This window comes from Drosophila ananassae, chromosome 2R (genome assembly GCF_017639315.1).
Source record: "Drosophila ananassae strain 14024-0371.13 chromosome 2R, ASM1763931v2, whole genome shotgun sequence".
Classification (NCBI taxonomy): Eukaryota; Metazoa; Arthropoda; class Insecta; order Diptera; family Drosophilidae; genus Drosophila; species Drosophila ananassae.
This window is the reverse complement of record NC_057928.1, coordinates 16,796,602-16,816,236: the sequence shown is the minus strand read 5'-3', so window position 1 is coordinate 16,816,236 and position 19,635 is coordinate 16,796,602. Positions and strand designations below refer to the sequence as shown.

Below are 19,635 nucleotides of genomic sequence, written 5' to 3'. Positions count from 1 at the left end.
TCCGTAGAAACAGGTGTTTTCTATCACTGTTTTCGAAAACTTTTAGTGCTGGCAACAACCAGCCGTAACAATGCTGTTAAACGCGCGAAGGCAATATGTGCTAACGCGTAAAGGTCTATTTTGTACGCGAAACAGTAAAAAAGAGAAAAGAAATATTTGTACTATTTTTCTAACGTTTATACCCTTTTTATAAATGAATACCAGCCACTGATAATGCGCTGAGGCCCCGTTTATGAAAGAGCAACAGCGAAGAGTTGACGGGAACGATTGCCAAATCCCAACCGATTCGAATGCGGAAAATGATGTAAAACGGGGGAAATCGGATCGGAAATCTAAACCTGAAAGGCCCCTCAGCACAGCCACAAAATGGAAAGGTAGGTCAATGTGTGGGCGCTCGAAAATAGTACCTGTGTGATTATTGCATCGCCCGTGAGCACATCAAACCCATTTGGCAATTGGGGAGGACGGTAAATGTGTGGAAAACACTGGACAATTTAGTAGGGAGCTCCAAAATTAAAAGTCTCCTAACCTCAAAAGAGCTTTTACACGGTCAGTGTGTGTGTGTGTGTGTGTTGGTGTGGCCTGGTGTTGCGTGTATCGGTGTGTGGTTGCGAGTGTGCGACTGAAAGTGGTTGTGGCTGGCTTGTTGGGTGTCGCAAAGGGGGGAGTCGTCGGGGGCCTAAAGAAGGCAACGTGTTAGTGGAAAAACTGCTTTTGAAAAAAGGGAAAATTTTTCACCAAAAGCCCGCCCAAAATAAGGAAAACTGCAACCTGCTGATCCCCATCACCCCACAAATCCCCCCCGATTGGATGTTGATGTTTAATGGTATTTTGTTGCTAGGAAAACACATGTAATTTGCGAGAAAGTAACACGCTGTCAGTTCAACAAAAAGATACCTCTGAGTGCGGGTGTGTGAGTGTGCCTGTAACTACACTGAACCAAAAAAAGAAATCTCAACCTTAAAAGTTCAACTCTTTCTACAAATTTAGACAAATAATAAGAAAAAATTGGTTTAAAAGTTTTTAGGCGAAACAATTATAAATATCAAAAGAGTTTAAAAATTAAATCTTCAAATTAAAAATATTTCACTTAAAACTATAATTTTATAGAATTTCTCTCAGTGTAAATGACGAGGTAACCTGTCCGGTGGACGTAAAAACCAGCGCTCTGCTGGAAATTACATGCATTTGGGCGCGCGCGTATTTATTTTGTTTAAAAATGCATAATCGTCCGCTTTATAATTTATGCTCTAAAATGGAAAAAGAGACACCCCACTTACTCCATATAGCGCCATACTAGCGCCGGCTAACAGAATTCTGCCAAGGGAAGAAAGGGGCCTGGAAGTGTGTCAGCTATTGAATAATTTAGATTTATAATTTCGCAGTTAGGTATTTTTCGCAGTTCGTCCGACGTGTGTTTGGGGGGAATTCCTCACATATTTTTGCATACCAAAAGCGCCGAACTATCAGCCAACTGACCATCTTTTTTTCACTCTTCCCTCAAATTCCAGGCACTAGCAAGCCCAAGATGAGCATGTCGTGGCATTTTTGAGCATCATCGATCTTTGTTTGTTTGCCAACTTTCGGTTCGAGTTCTCCAAGTTCAAAATCGCTGCAGTCACCCAGAGATCCATAAACAGACCCTTAACCCAAAACCCAAGCCCGCTCCCAATCCCAATCCCAGCGAGCAGCCCACGATGCATATCAAGAGTCTGCCCCACGCCCATGCCGCTGCCACGGCGATGAGCAGCAACTGTGACATCGTCATCGTGGCCTCCCAGCCGCAGACGACTATAGCGAATAACAATAACAACGATACGGTCACCCAGGCCACGCATCCCAGCCATTTAGCAGCAGCTCAGCAACAACAGCAACAACAGCAGCAGCAACAGCAGCAGCAGCAGCATCACCAGCAGCAGCAGCAATCAAGTGGACCTCCGCCAGCACCGCCGCCGCCCACGGAGCTGCCACTGCCCTTCCAAATGCACCTAACCGGGATCTCGGCGGAGGCGCACAGTGCCGCCCAAGCAGCGGCCATGGCAGCCGCCCAAGCTGCAGCGGCACAGGCAGCGGCGGCCGAACAGGCGCCCCCACCGCCCCCGCACCTGGCGCACCTACACAGTCCGACGATCCCCAGCGATCACTATTTGTCGAGCAACGGACATGGCGAACATCCCGGCGAGAGTGCCCCCGGGAGCAATGGTAGTGCTGGTGGTGCCGGCGGTGGTCGGGAGCACGAGAAGCCCTTCCACTGCACTGTGTGCGATCGCCGATTCCGGCAGCTGAGCACTCTGACCAATCACGTGAAGATCCACACCGGCGAGAAGCCCTATAAGTGCAACGTTTGTGATAAGACCTTCCGTCAATCGTCGACTTTGACGAACCATCTGAAGATCCACACGGGTGAGAAACCCTACAACTGTAACTACTGTCCCAAGCATTTCCGTCAGCTGAGCACCCTGGCCAATCACGTCAAGATCCACACGGGTAAGCTCGTCATTCACTTTCGTTATGCAACTCCGAAATGAAAATGTATATTATCGTGCAGGTGAAAAGCCGTTCGAGTGCGTGATTTGTAAGAAGCAGTTCCGTCAGTCCAGCACGCTCAACAATCACATAAAGATTCACGTCATGGACAAGGTCTACGTTCCTGTAAAGATCAAAACGGAAGAGGAGGAGGGGTGACTAGGACGCATGGCGTTGGCGGCACACCACCATCAGCAGCATCAGCACCAGCCGCAGCAGCAGCCGCAGCCGAACCACCACCCACAGCCGCAGCAGCAGCACCAGCAGCAGCCGCAACACCACCAGCAGCCTCCGCCTCCGTCCCAACAGCTCTCTCAGATCGAGGAGCACCAACAGCGAGGAGTGACCGTCACCACGCTACACCATCCGCATGGCAGTAGCACTGGCTCTCCGCACCATCACTTCAATCTGGGGGATCTCTCCAGCGCCATGCAGCTGGGAGCTGTCACTGCGGATGGCAACTTTGTTACCATGGGCGGTGTGGTGGTGGGACGGATCCAGCACTCTCGCGAGGAGTTGCAGCAGCTGGGCGTGATCAAGGTCGAATCGCCATCGAATGGTGCGACAGGCACAACGCAGCGCGAGGGATGAGTCGATGAGCTGCTCCTCGAAATGCTCAAGGAGGAGATCCTTGATCCGTGTGTGAATGATGATGAGGAGTTAGAGTTAGAGGATGAGGAGGAGGATCCAGAGCATTCAGAAGAGCAGCGATGAGCCGTGTTTGGTGTGTACGCTTACGTTGTTGTTAGTTGTTTAATTGTAGCGAACATTGTTGTTGTTGTTAAGGTTTAAATGTGTGACTAAGAACTTACCAAGATGAATGTATAGCAAACGCTTCAAAAGTAGCTAACCGAGAACCCCAAGAGAAGAGCCATCACCACCGGCCAGAGAGCTCACAGAAACCCAAAACCCAAAATCCTAAACCACAAGTTGCACCCCCAAAACAACTCACACTCTCAGCGCCCCCCGCCACCCAGCAATAGATTAAACTAAATGCACTCTACTCACTTAAATAAACCATAAACTATAACTAGGAGCAACTAGCATGGAAACTAAACTGCTAATGAAAAAAAGAACAGAGAACAGAGAAAAATAGTAAGCAAAAAGTCATTGCGTGTAAGTTGAAAAATGTGCAAGAAAGCAGAACTGCAAACCGTTTAAAATTTTAAATTTGTTGACCTCCACTTTCAAATTGTTTAAACTAGCATTTAAATTTTAAGAGAAATTGTTGTACACACTTGACTTAGTCAATTTTTTGCCGATTTGCCGACTGAGGGCGTGTGTTTTTTATTTTTGGTATGGGTTTACACAAATTCAATTTGTTTTAAAACAGAGCAAAATAATATATACAATTCCTAGCTTAATTATTTAATTTGATAATGTTATAAAGAGAAAAGAAAACACTACCCTAAATGAAAAGAGAATGTGGCAAGCAAATAAAATTCTAATAGTTTTAAGCGGTCGAAAATATACAATTTTTTAACCCATTACATAGAGAGCCATAGTTTTTAAAGCAGCGTTTTGTTAATTTTAATTGATTAGTCTTAGTAGTTTTAATTTCGAGCATTGGCGGCATACTTTGGAAACAAAAACACAAAAGCTGTCAAAGGCTAGCCTTCGTCTAAATATTAGTTAATGAAGTAAACACAAACTAATAATTAATTAATTCGTAATTAATTACAATTATGCGATAGGTAAAAAGAAAGTTCTGTACAAAGCCCAACTCCAATTTGTATGTATAAAGCTATAGCAGCTATAGCAGGAGGAGGTAGCGAAGGAGTTTAACTAAATTTGTAAAACAAACACTTTTTCGAAAGAAAATAATATTTTCTAAAAATATAATCTACGCCTTTTTATGTTGGCCCAATAATTTATGTTAAATATTGTTCCCCCCCACAGCCCGACTGACTGATTTGTTACCAACACCACCAGACACTACATTACTTCCCCATCTCGGTCGCCTTTAAATCATTTTTTAAAAAACTGCTGCAAGGGCAGTTGCCGAGTGCGAGAGGCTCCTGTGCCGAGTTCCTATAGATTTCAAAGCGCAACAAAAACAAAAATCTTGATATGTATACGAATTAATTACAAACCGACCGAAGCATGGAGTTGCATAAAAAACAGAAACCTAGCCTTTACGGAAAACTAATAAATAAATGTTGATAAATGTGTAGTGTTAAAGAAATGAGTGCAGGACAGATGGCATTCAAAATAAAGCTGAAATAAGAGCAACCCCCAGCCACAGAGACATAGAAGTCAAGCTTTAAGTCCGACCTAAGATAATGTATCGCCATAGAGCCGGGCTTCGACTATCCGCTTATTGGGCTTGAAGCATGGAGACTTTACTTTCAAAAGGAAAACTAAAATGTGCTTGAGAACAATAGCCTAGAACTTAAATTTCTGAAGACTTTCGAGCTCTGCGCACAGCTTTCCTTCCTGTCCCACGCGTACGCATTACTTTAAGATTTAAGTGACGTAGTGAGATTAGCATTTAAGAGCCTAATTTATAGTCGAGTTTGTAAAATGTAAAACTGAAATGAATTTAGACATACAATGAACAAAGACAAGAAACAAAGTTAGGCGAAAGTTAGACGAGATGACGGTGGCAGGCGAGTGGAAAACTGCAAAAAAAAAACAAACAAGCAAAAGGCTTAAAAACAAAACGCGATAATATTGTATAATTATACACGTACGAGTATATATAAATATATATTTATATTTATTAGTGTATGTACAAGCGTAGTAGCTGTATTTATATGTAAATGTGTACGTAAACTGTGTATTTAGTTACAGCATAAATATATATTTGCAACGGAGAAATACAGAAACGAAAAGAATGACAAATGGCAAATTTTAAACTCGTTCTTACTGGAGTGTCCTACGTCTAACTAAAGAAAAGTTTGAACTTTCGGTTGGTTATAAATACTTATGATCTTAGGACCTACAAACTTAGGAGGAAGAGTCGCTTTCCGCCGCGGATTCCGGCTGCGAAATGGGGTCATCATCGCCCAAGACACCGTTCAGATAGTCCAGCCACTCACTCACTTCCAGCTCCTTTTGGATATCATTCTTCAGGATGCGTCGCAAAAGTCGCAAGTGACGCACATCTTCGCCATAACGAAGACACATCTTGGACACATTGATCCTGGCCACTGGCAGGTTCACTTCGGGCCTGCCCAAGATCACCTTGGTGTTCATGCGCTTCTTCCACGTGTGCACCTCCTTCTCCATCTCATCCAGCATGAAGACTTTGCCCTGGTCCCCGGCTATCATGCCCACGGGAATGGCCAATGGACTGGAGGTCCTGGTCTGGAGTGGCATTATCTGTTCCTTGGTCTTCAGACACTTCCAGAACCCAGCCAGATTCAGCCACTTGTCGTAGTCCTTGAGGGCGTTCAGGAGAATCTTCAGGTAATCCTCGCGAGACAACAGTTCATCCAGTTCCTCCTCCTCAATCTCGCTCTTTGGCTTATACTTCAGCCAACTACGGCCCGTGAACTCATTACACACCTTTTCCGGACAGAACTGAAGCTTTTTCGGGAAGTAAAACAGTTGCAGGAAGTGATCCGTGAACTCAAAGCGAAGGTATGCGTGATCCAGCTGAGGAATGATTTTGAGGTATGTGCTTATGTGCTTTGGGTTTTGCGACTTGAATATTTTAAAGAAGTCGCAGATCAACAATCGAGTCTGCGGTCCCAGATTGGGATAGATCACAGCGTTGTCAACGTACTTTAATTCGGCTGTGTTGCTGACTTCCACTACGAGGGAAATGAGGCGCTAAAAATGAACTATGTTTTTTTACTAACTCAGTAAAATAAATAAAAACTCACTTGTAGAATTCTGAGACGTTCCGGGTACATGCGTTTGGCTGCAGCTATGCCGTACAACTTCATAACCTGCTTTACGATGTCCGTGAGCCGCGTGCTGACAGTCATTTGGAAGACAATTGAAACGAAGGGCCTGGTGTCCTCCTGAAACATCTCAGACTCGGACTGCCGCAGTCGGTTGTGCTCCAGCCATGTCAGGAACTCGTATTCCAGCACCCACGTCAGCATGTTAAGCACGTCGCACAGGCGGGCCAGCCGCACCGATGGCGACATTTTCTTAAAATCATCCAGACAGAGCTTGCCACTCAACCAGTCGTACTCCTGGACATGCCTCAGGAACACAGTTTCCTGCGACATATTGGCATCTTCTTCTTCGGAAAAGTTGAAAACGAAACGTTCGTAGTACTTGGTGTTTTCGCGGATTTCTTCTTCGCTGCACTGGCTCAGGTTCTCCTCAAGGAGGTCTAAGTAGAACTGCAATTTCTGTGGAGACTCTGCGTTGGATCGCTTTTCCCGCGAAGCAGGATTTTTGACTCCCAGGAAATTGAGATAATACGGACGTAGGGCTGTCCAGCACGGTGGGAAGGCGTCGACCAGAAGGTAGAACGTTCGGATCAGCTTATTGTAGGTTTCTCCCAACTCTTTGACGCTGATGTCCTTTGCAATAAGGATCTGGAATGTATTTGTTTTGGATTATTGCTTTCTTTCGTCGCACATTACCATACCATTGTCATATCTATGAGTCTATCGAATACGCCTTCGCCGGGATAGACGCACTGCAACACCATTGTCTCGAGGATGTCCAGGAAGGTGTCATAGTGCTGCCCATGTAGCGTAGTCCGTAGGGCCTGCACGGCTATAAAGTTAGGGGCATCTGGGAGCATGGAACAGCGGTGCTTATCCACGCACTGAGGCGAATTGTGAAGACACTTCGGGACACATGCTCCTGGCAGACGCTCCTCGCTTTTCATGTACAGATTGGATATCAGGATGCGCAAGTTCAACTTCCAGTTGAGCTTCTGAGGCGGCTGCTCCTGAGTGGTGGGGCGTTCCTTAGTCCTTCGGCCTTTTCTAGAAGCGGCCTCCTTTCCCGCACTGCTGTGGTGGTTTGCATCCGACTTTGCGTCTGATTTGGCGGAAATCATTTCTACATCGGAATCTGAACGGGATGGCGCCTTCTCCGCCGGTCTAGAGAGCTCTGTTTTTGTACTATCCGTCTTAGGGATCTCTGGCTTGGGACTATTTGTTGTTTCATTAAGCACAGCTTCTGTGATGCCTGGATTTTTGAGCAGCAAGTCTGTGATGTCTGGCTTCTCAAAGTCATCGATTTCCACCTCCATTGAGACGTCCATGACGTCAGGTTCCAGAATCAGGCTATCGTCAGCCTTGACAGCAGAACTTTCGTCCATATTTGCCGAAATTAAGTTTCCTAGATTGTACGAAATTAGATACAAATACGCAGTTTTACCGGCTTGGGTTTTTGCGAAATAAAATCAGCTGCTTCTTAGCTATACGGTCACATTATCAGTCCTTTTTGGATATTGCCAAGACAGAAGTTTAAGAAATCTAGAATGGCTTATTCATAGCTTAAATAAATTGTTTAATAGATAGAAAATTGAAGTTTAGTTTGATTTTATTTAAGACTATTATTTGTGGGAGTCCCAAGAATGGCGCCAAACCATATGCTATACGATAGTATCTATCGTAAAAAGGGCCAGTGTTAGTAAGCGGGCAAACTTAGTGGTTAACAGTTTTTCAAATTTATATTTTTAAGCAATTTCCAAATTTTAAGCAAAAGTCAAATTCTCTGCCCTTTTCGAATGATTCTGCTTAAATTTCTTTTACATAGAACCAAACAAAGCTCTTTACAATCTTGAAATGTTGATTTTATTTAATTAAATTGCTGTGGGCAAACAACTTTTGTTGGAGGTGCATTACCCAATAAAAAAATTGTAACTTACATCAATTACAACTCCTGCCCAAAAAATAAAACCATGCATAAATTAAATTTCATGCATGAATGAATGCAGACCATGTTACTTGCACAACTAGACCGCGCACTTGGTAAAAAGTCCAAATTTAGAGTTTAAATATAGCAATTAAGCTGATTTATGCAGCCCGTCCGCATGTTACAATAATTGCCGCTAACAACTCGGCTCTCCAAAATCCAAAATCCTCGAGCTCTACTGAAGGCTGGGAACCCCAGAGAATTGTGGCGCCGTCGTCTTTGCTACTTTGCCACTTGTATGCAAATGTGGAGAAAAAATGGTAAAAAAAAAAACAGATAGAGACTACATTTTTTAGGTGGGCATGTGAAAAATACATATCCAGAAATCTAGTGCATGATTAGCCATGTATTAGTTTTTTATTTCGGCGGTTCGGTGATTGGTATTTAGCATGTTTTCCACTTGGCTCTTTGACTCCGGTGTGTTGGTCGCGGTAATGAATTGCCTTAAATGTCAATTACCACTGACTTTTATCGCAGTATCTTAATAAAAGCCAATTATAATTGCTTTTCTCGCCTGCCCAGGCAATCAAATCAGCAGGCTGATGATTGCGAGTTTAATTACCGACTTTTGTTTAACTGCTACAATTGTTAATTACAATCTTTAAGCCATTCGATCGGTTAACAGATGTATCAACCTGCTGCAGTGCGATGCATTTATAATTGAGTTATTGGAAATTGGATTTTTGATTTTTACATGGGTCTGGAAGGTGGGCGTTATGGTTACGCATATGGAAATTGGCTGTAGTTGGAGGCGAGGGTGCAGCCAAATTAAATTCTTGACTAATCGCTGACATTTCTGGGCCGGATCAGCAATTAAAGGTGCGACATGGATAGGGAAAATGGTGCCATAGAATCACTTTTTAAATCTAAAAAGAATTTATATTTGTTTTGGATCTGTACAGGCCACTTAAAACGGCGGAACCGACAGCATTCATATCTAATGCCCCCCATCAGACCCATTCGACATGCGTAAGTCATGTCAAAAATTTATTGCGTGACCATTGCTGGGGATACTTTATCATAAAGCGGCACCGCTGCTACCAAAGTGCCAAAACTTCCAGCTTCCAACTACCAACAACCAACTGCCAGCAGCAGCCGGCAAGCACTTGGCCAAGAGTCTGTTCCAAAGTGCGAAATCGCCAGTTGAGCAATGAATACCCGCAAAGTCGGGACAGAACATAAATCTCACACCAGAGTCAGACATCAAGTGCACCTACACGGATACAGATTTGGTTTGCAGACTCCGATTCGGTCAACAGTCCTGGACCAGGCCAAGTGTCGAGGTGCCAATTAAGGCTGAAAACTGCGAGTGTTTTGGATACATCATACCACAACGCTGCATAGATAATTTTTTCTTTATTTTTTTAGTTTTTTTCAACGAGATCAACCGAAAATGGACCAGTGTCATTTGATTCTTGTGGCAGGCTGGCGGCGTTTCATGCGCCTTTGACATGCAACTGGGGTCCATGCTGAGTCGGCACAGTTTACACGAAATCAGCAAATGCAACAGAAACAGCAACAGTAACAGCAACAGCAATAGTGGACAAAAAATTACGAAATTTGTCGTCTGACAAAAAGCTTTGAAAACGATATAAATTAAATTTACGATTTTGGTGCTCATTAAATGTTCACAACTTTGGGCCAACATTTTTTTTTTGCCTGCGGCTTTTGCAATTGCAGCGAAATTAGAACATCGCTTTGGGAAATCGCTAAAATGCAGTTAATTGTTTTTGCCCTCGGCTTTTTTTCTGCGTCTGTTTGTCACAAATTGAATAATGGCTCAATCGGCGAAGAATATTTGCCATTGTTTGGCCGGTTTGGCCGGTCGAACTAATTACGTGCCGGCTTGGAATATTTGGTCCAGGCTATTGTATAATCGTGCCGTTTGATTATATCCTGGCACAGCTGTTGGATACCAACGGACCAAGAAATAAAAATGGGAAAAAATCCAAAGAAACAAAAGTGAAAGGCAAACATGCAACGCCCACTTCTCACTCGGGACACTCGGGGACCAAAAATATAACTAGATTATTATATAATTGTTACTATTTGACTAATTTGCCTGTGGCCAAGAGATACTATAAACATTACGGCGAAACGAGGAAAGCGAAAGAGTCTAGATTTTGAAGTAAAATGGGCCAGTAACCGAACTGGTAGCCATTTGCCATGTCACCTCACCATGCTGCCTGCACCACAGTATAGTACTACTGCACCACTGACCAACATACGATCGATGATCGGCAATCGGTAACCGGCTCCCAGCTGAGCCAGCACCGAATATGGGTCACTGCATTCGATTTTAGTGGCATGAGGCATGACGTGAGCTAGTCCATGCACCAGATGCTATTTTAATTGCCAATCATCAATGAATGCCCATATAAAGGAAACGGCGGGGCGACTACGGCAGCCAACAAGGTAAAACGTCTTTAATTTCTTCTGGCATAATTCAGGGATACATTCTGCCCTGGACATTCCGGCAGTGGCTCATCCTCCCGAACCATTTCATGTAGCCCCTTTTCGTATAGCGCTGCAATGGCCTTTGGTGGGGCTTCAGTCCTCCCCTAGTGGCTGCATCTAGATAAGATTTAATGAGATTTCTTTTAAAATTTGATTCTATTCCAGACTTTTTAGTTACAATATTAAGTTAAAAAAAACCTTGTGGATAAGGTATATTAAATTTAATATATATCTTTACTAAATAAGTGCTTAAAACACCTACCCTTGTCATCGTACTTTGTAGATCTTGTGGGTGGCCATACACTGGCCAAATTTAAAACACCCAAGCGCGAAAGGCAAATCATCTTGCAAAGGCTATCAAAACATAAAAAATTTACTTTTAGATTTTAATTTAATAAATAATTTTATATTCCTTTTCAGCTTGTACAAATGTACGGTGTTGTGTGGAAAACAGGCGTCAACTGAGCCAAAAGCCACAGCCAACTGATTGAGTAAACTTTTCCCCAGTTCGCTTTCATTACGGAGCGGGTTGCTGTGTGACGAGTGTTGCAATCTTGCAAGTCGATTCCACTGGAGGGGAGTAGTGTGGAGAGCAGCAGCTGACCACCGACCCGCCAGGCTCCAGACTAGACTCGCTCCAGATCAAGATCTTCGGCGTTAGCTTGGTGGTGCAAATGAAATGGAAAACGCAGTCAGAGCGGGTTTTGCTGGAAAATGGGGCAGAAGCCGGCTCATAGACGCCTTACATAACTGGCCAAAGAAAAAGTACATATGTACACTGGAAAATAATCTAGGTATTAGTTTATTTATGAAGAGAATTTTTAGATTTTTGAAGTAGAAACTGGGTTATGAAAGCTAAAAACTACAAACTTTAAAAGAAAGGGAATTGCTTTTCAAAGGATTGCCTTACAGCGCTTTTTTCAGATTAAAAATTGTTCAAATCTTTGTTTTTTTCGAGTGTACTAGTACAGTGGCATGTGCAATTTATCTGGCCGCAGAAATCTTTCCTGGCGTAGTAGGATACCCCAGCCGCAAACTCATAGGCAGACGCAGTCAAATACGCAGATGCAGTTGCAGTTGCAGTTGCAGTGGCAATAGCAACATGAATCGGTGGCATGTGGCTTAGTTTCGCTTTAATAGAGCCGCCTGAGGCATTTGCATTGCGCCACCATAGCGGAGTCATAATGCGGCGGGACATATTCGCTGCTGCGTTTGGGTTGCGTGTTATTTAGCCGCTAAAGGGCAAACGAGCTGCGTCTTAATTACGTTAATGGCTGCCAAATCCATGTGCGATTCTCGTTGCCTCAACTCGGCTCAGGAGCTCGCCAGCTCCACAGTTTGGTAGTAAAAAGCGAGAAACAACATCTACAGCGCCAGCATTTGTGTAATGTTGGTAATTAAGCGTCGCTTTCTGCACACTCTTACATACACACACTACTAGTTTTCCCACGATGGCCACTCTCAGTCCTCCGCCACCTACCGCCACCTACTTGGACCCTCTTAGCCCGACTACTGTGCAGAGTTAAAGCCACAACAAACGGCCGGCAAGTACCAGAGGCCAATGATATATGCATTTTTTTTAGCCAGAGCCAACAATGGCGGGCCAATGCGCGCCTTGCTTATAAATTAGATTCAGCCAAAAATAATAGCCATATTTCGGTTTATCGTGTTTTTATTTTCCGATTTGGAATTTTTCCTCCTTGTGGCAGACCCTCAGAAAAAGGTCAAAGCTTCAACCGGCTGCAGCTGCGCTGTTTTTTGAGGCCCGTGGAGGTGGTTTATCTTGGCCATCGGCGATGGAACTATGTTTTGATCTTCTGGCCAAGAGCACAGCGGGAAAAATGATTAAAAACGATGTGAGTTATAAGGAACTTAATAAATAGAATATAGATTTAGAGATTTCTTAGAAAGTTCTACGAATTATACACTTTTTAATTCCACAATCTTAGTTATATTATTTATTTTCTCCCTGTGTAATTAACTGGCTGGCAGTTTGAACGAACTTAAAGCGATTTTCAGGCCGAACAAATTGCGGCGCGATATGCGATGGTCAATCAGGGATCGTGGCATTTAAGAGATTCCCCCCCTTGGTGCCAGCCAACCCACCTTATTAAGCCAAGGAAATCAATGACGTCAGGCGATGGGCATTGTGTAAGCGGGAATGCTGCAATTTCTGGCCGAGATCAACGTCATCAGCTGACCACATCCCTGGCGAGAGTTCCACTTGGCTGCTGGCCATTGAAGCGCATAATTTCACGGAAATGCTGCGGTGCTGGGCACTTCCCTTGGATAGGCCAATCGAGGGCTATATAAATACCGGAGAAGTGCGACATTTCACGCTTAGTATGCGAGAATCGGAGGTCCCCAAATCCCAGACAGAGCCATGAAGAAGCGTCGCATAACCCGCTCAGTTGAAGATTCACAGGCTGGAGATGGAGATAGAGATGGAGATGGATTGGCAACCCGTTTTGGCTTCCGCATTGCGTTGCTAACAGAAGCCCAGAAGCAGCAGGCTTGCCACGCGCGGCTCCTCAAAGATTTGGTGGCACCCCTGCTGGCGCTAATTGCTGGATTCGGAATGATCGGCACAAGCGCCGCCGTTGGATATTCCTACACTCGGTTCGAGGGTCCGGTGGTGGGGCCAGAGCACCTGGTCACCGTCCACGACGGACGCACCGTCGACTATGTGGCCCGGCCCGAGTACAGCTTCGCCTATGGCGTCGAAGATGGCAAGACGCGCGTGCTGCAGAATCGCAAGGAGACGCGCATCGGCGACGAGGTGCGCGGCGTCTACAGGTGAGTTGAGTGGAGGGGAGTAAAGTGGAGTGGACTAGAGTGGAGAGTGGCATATAATGTTGTGGGATTAGGTGTTTTCCGAGATGGGGACAACTTGTCAGTGCATCCATTAGTGTCGCACTGCGCTGAAATTGATATGGCAAAGCGGGCTGTTTAAAGCCACTTAATGAAATCATGGCATTACAAAAAGTATGTGAAGTGTAAGAAAAATATAAAAAAAGGCATAAAAAATAAATATATAAATATCTGAGCAATATTATCCTATTCAAATAAGGAAGATCACTTCGAAGTAGTCCACTAATTGAAGCCTTTATTAGTGTGAATATGATCTGATATGTATCATAAAGTTAGTCTAAAAACATAGGACTTACCACTGTATTAAGTGGCTATTATCACCTTGTAATTAATGCGATAAAATTGATTTCGTTTTCCATTCAGCGTAGTCGATCCGGATGGCACCTTGCGTGTGGTTAAATACACGGCTGACGATGCGAACGGCTTCCAGGCGGAGGTGATCACGAACGGAGTGAAAACACTACATGGCCACGGATCAGATGGAGATGGCGGAGCTGGAGGAGGAGGAGGAGGCGGTGGAGTTGTGGACAACCAGGTGCGACATGACAGCTCCGAGGGGGAGGAGGAGGAAGAGGAGGAGGCATCACCACATCGGGAAAAAAATCAGTATCAAGTGCATGAGGAGTACGATGATGGGGAAGGCGACGGCAAGGACGCAGAGAAGGACGAGGAGGGGGAGGAGGGTGAGGAGGGTGAGGGCGGAGGAGACCATCAGGAGTACGAGGGAAGTAGCGAGGAGGGCTACGAGGAGGCAGATGCTCACAGTCAGCAGGAGGAGAGCGGCGAGGACTACTAGGAAATCACATCCAGCGAGTATAGTTTTTATTTTGTGATAAACTAAAAATAAATATTTAGAAATAATCTCTTAATTATTTATCCTCCACTGAAATGTCTTTGCACAATTCCAACACTCCAGAGCGAAAAACGCAAGAAATCTAAATAGAGCGCTAATTGAAATATCCAGCGAGCTTATGCCTTCGGTTCACTGGGGGTTACGGGTTACGGATTACGGGGGGCACGTTGCTGTTTCTGGCTTTGCGTAACCACCAACATCAACATCAACGTCAAGTGGATATCGGCCAGGCCGGGCCAGGCCAGTGGAGCATGTGCGTCCGAGCTCCAACTCCACGCCAGACTCCAGCTGGCTGCGATTTTGATTCAATTTCGATTTCTTTTTCATTTTCGCATGGACTCATGGACTCAATCAAGCGGAGACGATGGACAGGCGGCTGGCAAGTTTGTTGCAAGCTCGGAAAATCTATCCAGTCCCCCATCATCTGAGTGTGTGCGTGATCCACTTTGGATGGTGGTGGCAGGCAGCAGTGGTGCCAGTGGTTCCATTTCGTCACTCGCTTAATTTCAAACGCGCAAATGCGCAAAATCGCATTAAATGTGCGAAATGCAGACATCAGGTTGGAGGACCAGAGCACGCGGATCCAGAAAGTGGATCAAACGACGTCTGGTTGTGGCAGCGATGCGGTAATAATGCTGAAATGCCTGGCCAGCTTGGCCAACTCCAACCTGGCCACTGGTAATCTCACAATTGAGCCGGCTACTAAATTGGGCTGGCAGCCTTAAACCGGACCGGGCTAATTGACAGCCAAGTTATGGCCCATTAATAGTCCACCACTGTTACCACTAACACTGCCAACAAGAATCAAGATGCCAAAAAGCCCAAGAGAAGCTAAATATGGTTAGCATGCGTCTGCGGTGGACGTGCAAGAATTCTCCTAACTGGGAAATGTTTTAATTACTTTTTCGTTCCATTGTATTGGCAGTAATTCGACCAGCCGAAGGGTTTCGCATATCATATCGTTTCGGAAGTGCAGAGATTTTGCAATTCCACCGGATGTAATCTAAGTGGAAGGAAACTAACAACCGGATGTAGCGCGTTACGCATACGCAGCGTTGTGCAACGCCTTGGATTACATTGCGTGGAATGTGCTGCACTGACTTTCTAATTGCCGTCCCAGCCCCAGGCCATTGTCCAGTCCAGCTTTAGATAAGGCCGAGCCGAAAAAACCTTCAGGTCTCAATCAAGAAAACAAAAAATATCGCTTAGCCCACTGCATAAATCAAGTCACAAATCTATAACTGTCAAGTCATTTAAGCCAATGGGTGAATTTAAGAAAAGGCAATTGCTTCAAATTGGGTCGACCTAGAGGTGACCTAGTAAAGACTTCAAATCATTTAAATACTCAGTAAAGTACTCCAAATTAAATGTAAAAAATTATACTCTTCTTAATAAAATAAAATTGCAATTAATGTTTAAATTTGAAGTCAAAACTTTCAGCTACGGTATATACCCCCTTAGGAGTAATCATGCAAAGTGCGTTTAAATGTTCAGTGGATGGATGCATTACCTCCAAGCCCCTTACTGCCTCCCACATTCAGGCCATTGTCCAAACATAGCCAAACAAACTGCCAGATCGGCGAACATAAATCAAGATAAAATGTTTGTTCTAGTTATCGACTGTCGCAGCCATAAACATAATAAATCTTTGGCTTAGCCGGCAGAGATATTGATTTCAATAAATAAATGAGAGCAGGGGCCAGGAGGGTTAGTGGGACATGCGTGGACAAGTGCAATTAACGCATGCAAAACAATTCGCTCGATGGATCAGCAAATGTCTCTTTTCTGAAGGAGGTCTGCAAATTGCGCAATCATCCGTCGAACACAGAAAACTGAGACAAAGACAAAGCTTGTTGTAGTCATTGCGATTTTCCAACTGTCTTGTCGACTGACCAACTAACCAACTAAACCAAAGCCTAAAGCCCCCTTTCCCCGGCGCCCAAATCCCCCAACTCCAACTCCAACTCCAACTGCGGTAACTCCAACCCCAGCTTAAACTCCAGCTCCTGGCTCTGTCAAAGTGCGATCGTGACGTGGCCAACTTGTTTTTTGGCTTTTTGTTTGCGGCTGCTACTTGTTTGCAATTGTTTCGAGCGATTTTCGGCCAGCCGTGTAAATGTGTCGCCTTTAAAGCCATTTTATGTAAGTCGGTTCTGTGACTTTGTCTTCGCTCTCCATGCTAATGGCCAGGCCCCTACCAAAGTGATCTGCAATGGTGCGATCTGAGTTCGAGTATCTTGTTTTTTTTTTTTTTAATTTTTTGTTTGGCAAAATAAACATCAAGTTTTCCCATCGTTTGCTCACACCGCAGGCAGTCTACCTCTGCCTCTCCCACCCATGCCCCTGCAGTTTGTCTTTATTTAATGGCCACTTGTGTGTGTTTTATAAGATACAATCATAATTTTCTGATATGTCATGCCAGAGCGGCTGGCTGTTTGTTTGTTGTGGGTGTAGCCTGAAAAAGTGTCAACAAAAACTGCCTCCTAAGAGTTAAGAGTTAGGCAACTGGCTAAGAGGTGAGGACGAAAATTGGGGTCTGAACTTTGAGCCAATTGAAAAAATGATTGGGAAATATTTAAAAAGAAAACTTATATTTTTTGCATTCCTTGGTAATCTTTCAACGAAATTTATTATGTTTATCTGGCAATCTTGGCTACAACTATTTGTCGCATGCCTCAAGAAATATTGATTGAACCGCGTTTGATTTGCTTAGCCAAGTCTGAGTATTTTCCAACATCGAAATACCGATCACAGTTCTCCAGATCGTGCAAATGAAAAACTCAAGTCGGGCACAAAAATGTCAGGCAACAAATTGCGTGGCATGGAACTACGCAAGTTGAATTTTTCCCCCAAGCCCCGTGTTGCTGCTTTATGGTGTTGGCGTGGTAATTATAACGCCGCCCGTTTGATTGCCACAGATATGGTAATAATATTTTTATAGCCAAAACTGGCAGGCTCTGGCACAAAACCAAGAAATGCCCAAAACAGTGTAGGGCCAATCGTAATTACGTCGGCAAATCAATAAATAAAGAGCTTAGATCATTAGAGCCAATGCTAAAGTGTCGCTTTCAATTGCAGCCCCGTCATCGCCGAGACTCGGAAAAACATTCGTCGAAACTAAGTCACCAAATCAACGAACCAACGAACGCCTTCTCGGTTCAAGAAACAAATGCCGCACCTAGCCTGGGTCTTGGGGATTTTGGATGTTGTATAGTGCTGGAAAGGGAGCAGGGGGATCATTGTTGTGGCACATGCGTGGTATGGCCAAAGACTGAAACTCGCAACTGGCACTGGCATCTGGCTCCCCTGTACCAACTACTAGCACCAGCACCACCACCCACCCTCGATCCACCCGTGGCAGCTGCAATCCGATCGTTTCGGATCGTTTACTGAAACCACTCGTCGACGGTCGTGTTGCATTCGTTGACGACCGACGCGTATATAAATACTTTTGGTCATCGTTGCAGACATCAGTTCAGCCAACGAATTCGTGCTCTTAACGGTCCTCACTCACTCGAGCTATCCTTACAGCCTCCTCCTGCACAGGAATCATAGTCCTTCGTTCGCGTCGTGTATCCGTTGTCGTTAGTGTTTTTAAACCGCAATATGAAGGTGTGTGTTTGTCCCAAAGCCCACCAAAAAAACTCCCACCCTTCTAGCCACCAAGTCCTGCATATAAACTCCCCCGTGAATATCTCGATCCTGATTGTCACTTCTCCACCCTCTAGTACTTTGTTGCCATCGCTATGCTGATCGCCGCCGCTCAGGCCGTTCCCATTGAGCTGGGACACTATGCTCCGGCGCTGGTGCATCATGCGCCTGTTCTGGCGCACGCCGTGCACGCCGAGCCGGTGGCCTATCCCAAGTACGCCTTCAACTATGGAATCAAGGATCCCCACACTGGAGACATCAAGTCGCAGGCTGAGGAGCGTGACGGTGATGTTGTGAAGGGTGAGTATATAAAGCAGCATAAAGCTGGCAGGATAATTGTTTCATCTGATCAGATAAAAATCAAAAGAGTTAGGTAACAAACTCAATTTGAACAACTTTGACAACAATTCATTGAATTAAAGATATAAAATCTTAAAAATTTTCCATTCTGCAAACAAATGCCTTGACAAAATTAGCTCAAATTATTATGAATTTAAATTCATTCGACCATCCATGATTTAAAGAATATTTTACACCTCACAACATGAAAGACTTAGGCAACGAACTTGCTTTTTCATAAAAAGTAAAAGACTTAGGCAACGAACTTGCTTCTTCATAGAGAAGTAAAAGACTTAGGAAACGAACTTGATTTAAAATAAGCTTTATAGACTTAAACTATTTAAATTTTATTTTTTCCCTTATTCAGGCCACTACTCTCTGGTGGAGCCCGATGGTTCCGTGCGCACCGTCGACTACACCGCCGATGACCACAACGGATTCAATGCCGTCGTCCACAAGACCGCCCCCAAGATCATCGCCCACGCGCCGGTTGTGCATGCCGCCCCCGTGCTCGCACACGCCCCTCTCCTGCACCATTACTAAGCGGGAGCCTGGGCCCAGTCACCAAGGTGCTCTCCCTTTCGCTCTCATCCATCCACTGAAACATCATAGGAACAACAACAAACAGAAAACGAAAAAACCACAAAAAAAATATAATCAACAAAACAACGAACATGAACATGAAAATTCTTTTGTAAGTAAGCATAGCTAAGAGTTTAGTAGACACGGGCCGCCTTAGTGGGCGTGTCCCAGAACCCGGCTGATCCTGGCATGGCATGGACGAAGGAAAAACGAAAATGAAAATGGAAAAGAAAATGAAAATGAAAATCACTATCAAAGCAAATTCATAACGACTTGGCATTCGGAATGACTTGATCGCGGATTGATGACGATGGTGGATAACATCAGAGTTGGATTTGGAATGAGGAGAGACAAGTTTTCGATAAAAAATATATATTTTTAATACCTTAATGTATGATAAGCCAGTTCCGAACTGTCTGGCACTCTTTTGCACTCATAGCCCCAGGAAAATTCAGCACATAGGCTTCGCATAGATCTTCCCGCCTCTGTATATAGAACTTTACCTCTACGCCTTGAACTTT

General features: G+C 44.5%; 5 protein-coding genes across 6 annotated transcripts; 3 read left to right on the top strand and 2 right to left on the bottom strand.

Annotated features, from left to right (window-relative positions):
* The first annotated feature begins 585 nt into the window (after positions 1-585).
* On the top strand, positions 586-4,396 carry LOC6493156 (adult enhancer factor 1). The gene is given in 4 exon segments (XM_044714484.1): positions 586-826; positions 1,512-2,487; positions 2,549-3,250; positions 3,313-4,396. Coding segments are annotated over 2 exon segments (1,359 nt in total). The 5' UTR covers positions 586-826; positions 1,512-1,697; the 3' UTR covers positions 3,118-3,250; positions 3,313-4,396.
* An 803-nt stretch (positions 4,397-5,199) lies between these two features.
* LOC6506825 lies at positions 5,200-8,032 on the bottom strand. Its single transcript, XM_001957129.4, has 3 exons — positions 7,079-8,032; positions 6,357-7,025; positions 5,200-6,303 (listed from the first exon to the last, which is right to left on the bottom strand). Exons 1-3 carry the CDS (start codon positions 7,760-7,762, stop codon positions 5,476-5,478), a joined length of 2,181 nt encoding a protein of 726 aa, XP_001957165.1. The 5' UTR covers positions 7,763-8,032; the 3' UTR covers positions 5,200-5,475.
* Positions 8,033-10,760: 2,728 nt separating this feature from the next.
* LOC26514889 lies at positions 10,761-11,299 on the bottom strand. The gene is made up of 2 exons (XM_014910191.3): positions 11,081-11,299; positions 10,761-10,935 (listed from the first exon to the last, which is right to left on the bottom strand). The coding sequence occupies exons 1-2, from the start codon at positions 11,160-11,162 to the stop codon at positions 10,808-10,810; spliced, it is 210 nt and encodes a 69-aa protein (XP_014765677.1). The 5' UTR covers positions 11,163-11,299; the 3' UTR covers positions 10,761-10,807.
* A 1,861-nt stretch (positions 11,300-13,160) lies between these two features.
* LOC6493157 (pro-resilin) lies at positions 13,161-14,647 on the top strand. 2 transcript variants are annotated; one of them, XM_001957130.3, is made up of 2 exons: positions 13,161-13,614; positions 14,053-14,647. In XM_001957130.3, the coding sequence occupies exons 1-2, from the start codon at positions 13,202-13,204 to the stop codon at positions 14,483-14,485; spliced, it is 846 nt and encodes a 281-aa protein (XP_001957166.1). In that variant the 5' UTR covers positions 13,161-13,201; the 3' UTR covers positions 14,486-14,647. The 2 variants fall into 2 exon arrangements, with proteins under 2 accessions (XP_001957166.1, XP_032310038.1); XM_032454147.2 differs by having other exon boundaries at positions 14,058-14,228.
* Positions 14,648-18,007: 3,360 nt separating this feature from the next.
* LOC6493159 (cuticle protein 8) lies at positions 18,008-19,208 on the top strand. The gene is made up of 3 exons (XM_014908758.2): positions 18,008-18,154; positions 18,271-18,493; positions 18,900-19,208. Exons 1-3 carry the CDS (start codon positions 18,149-18,151, stop codon positions 19,073-19,075), a joined length of 405 nt encoding a protein of 134 aa, XP_014764244.1. The 5' UTR covers positions 18,008-18,148; the 3' UTR covers positions 19,076-19,208.
* The last annotated feature ends 427 nt before the right edge of the window (positions 19,209-19,635 follow it).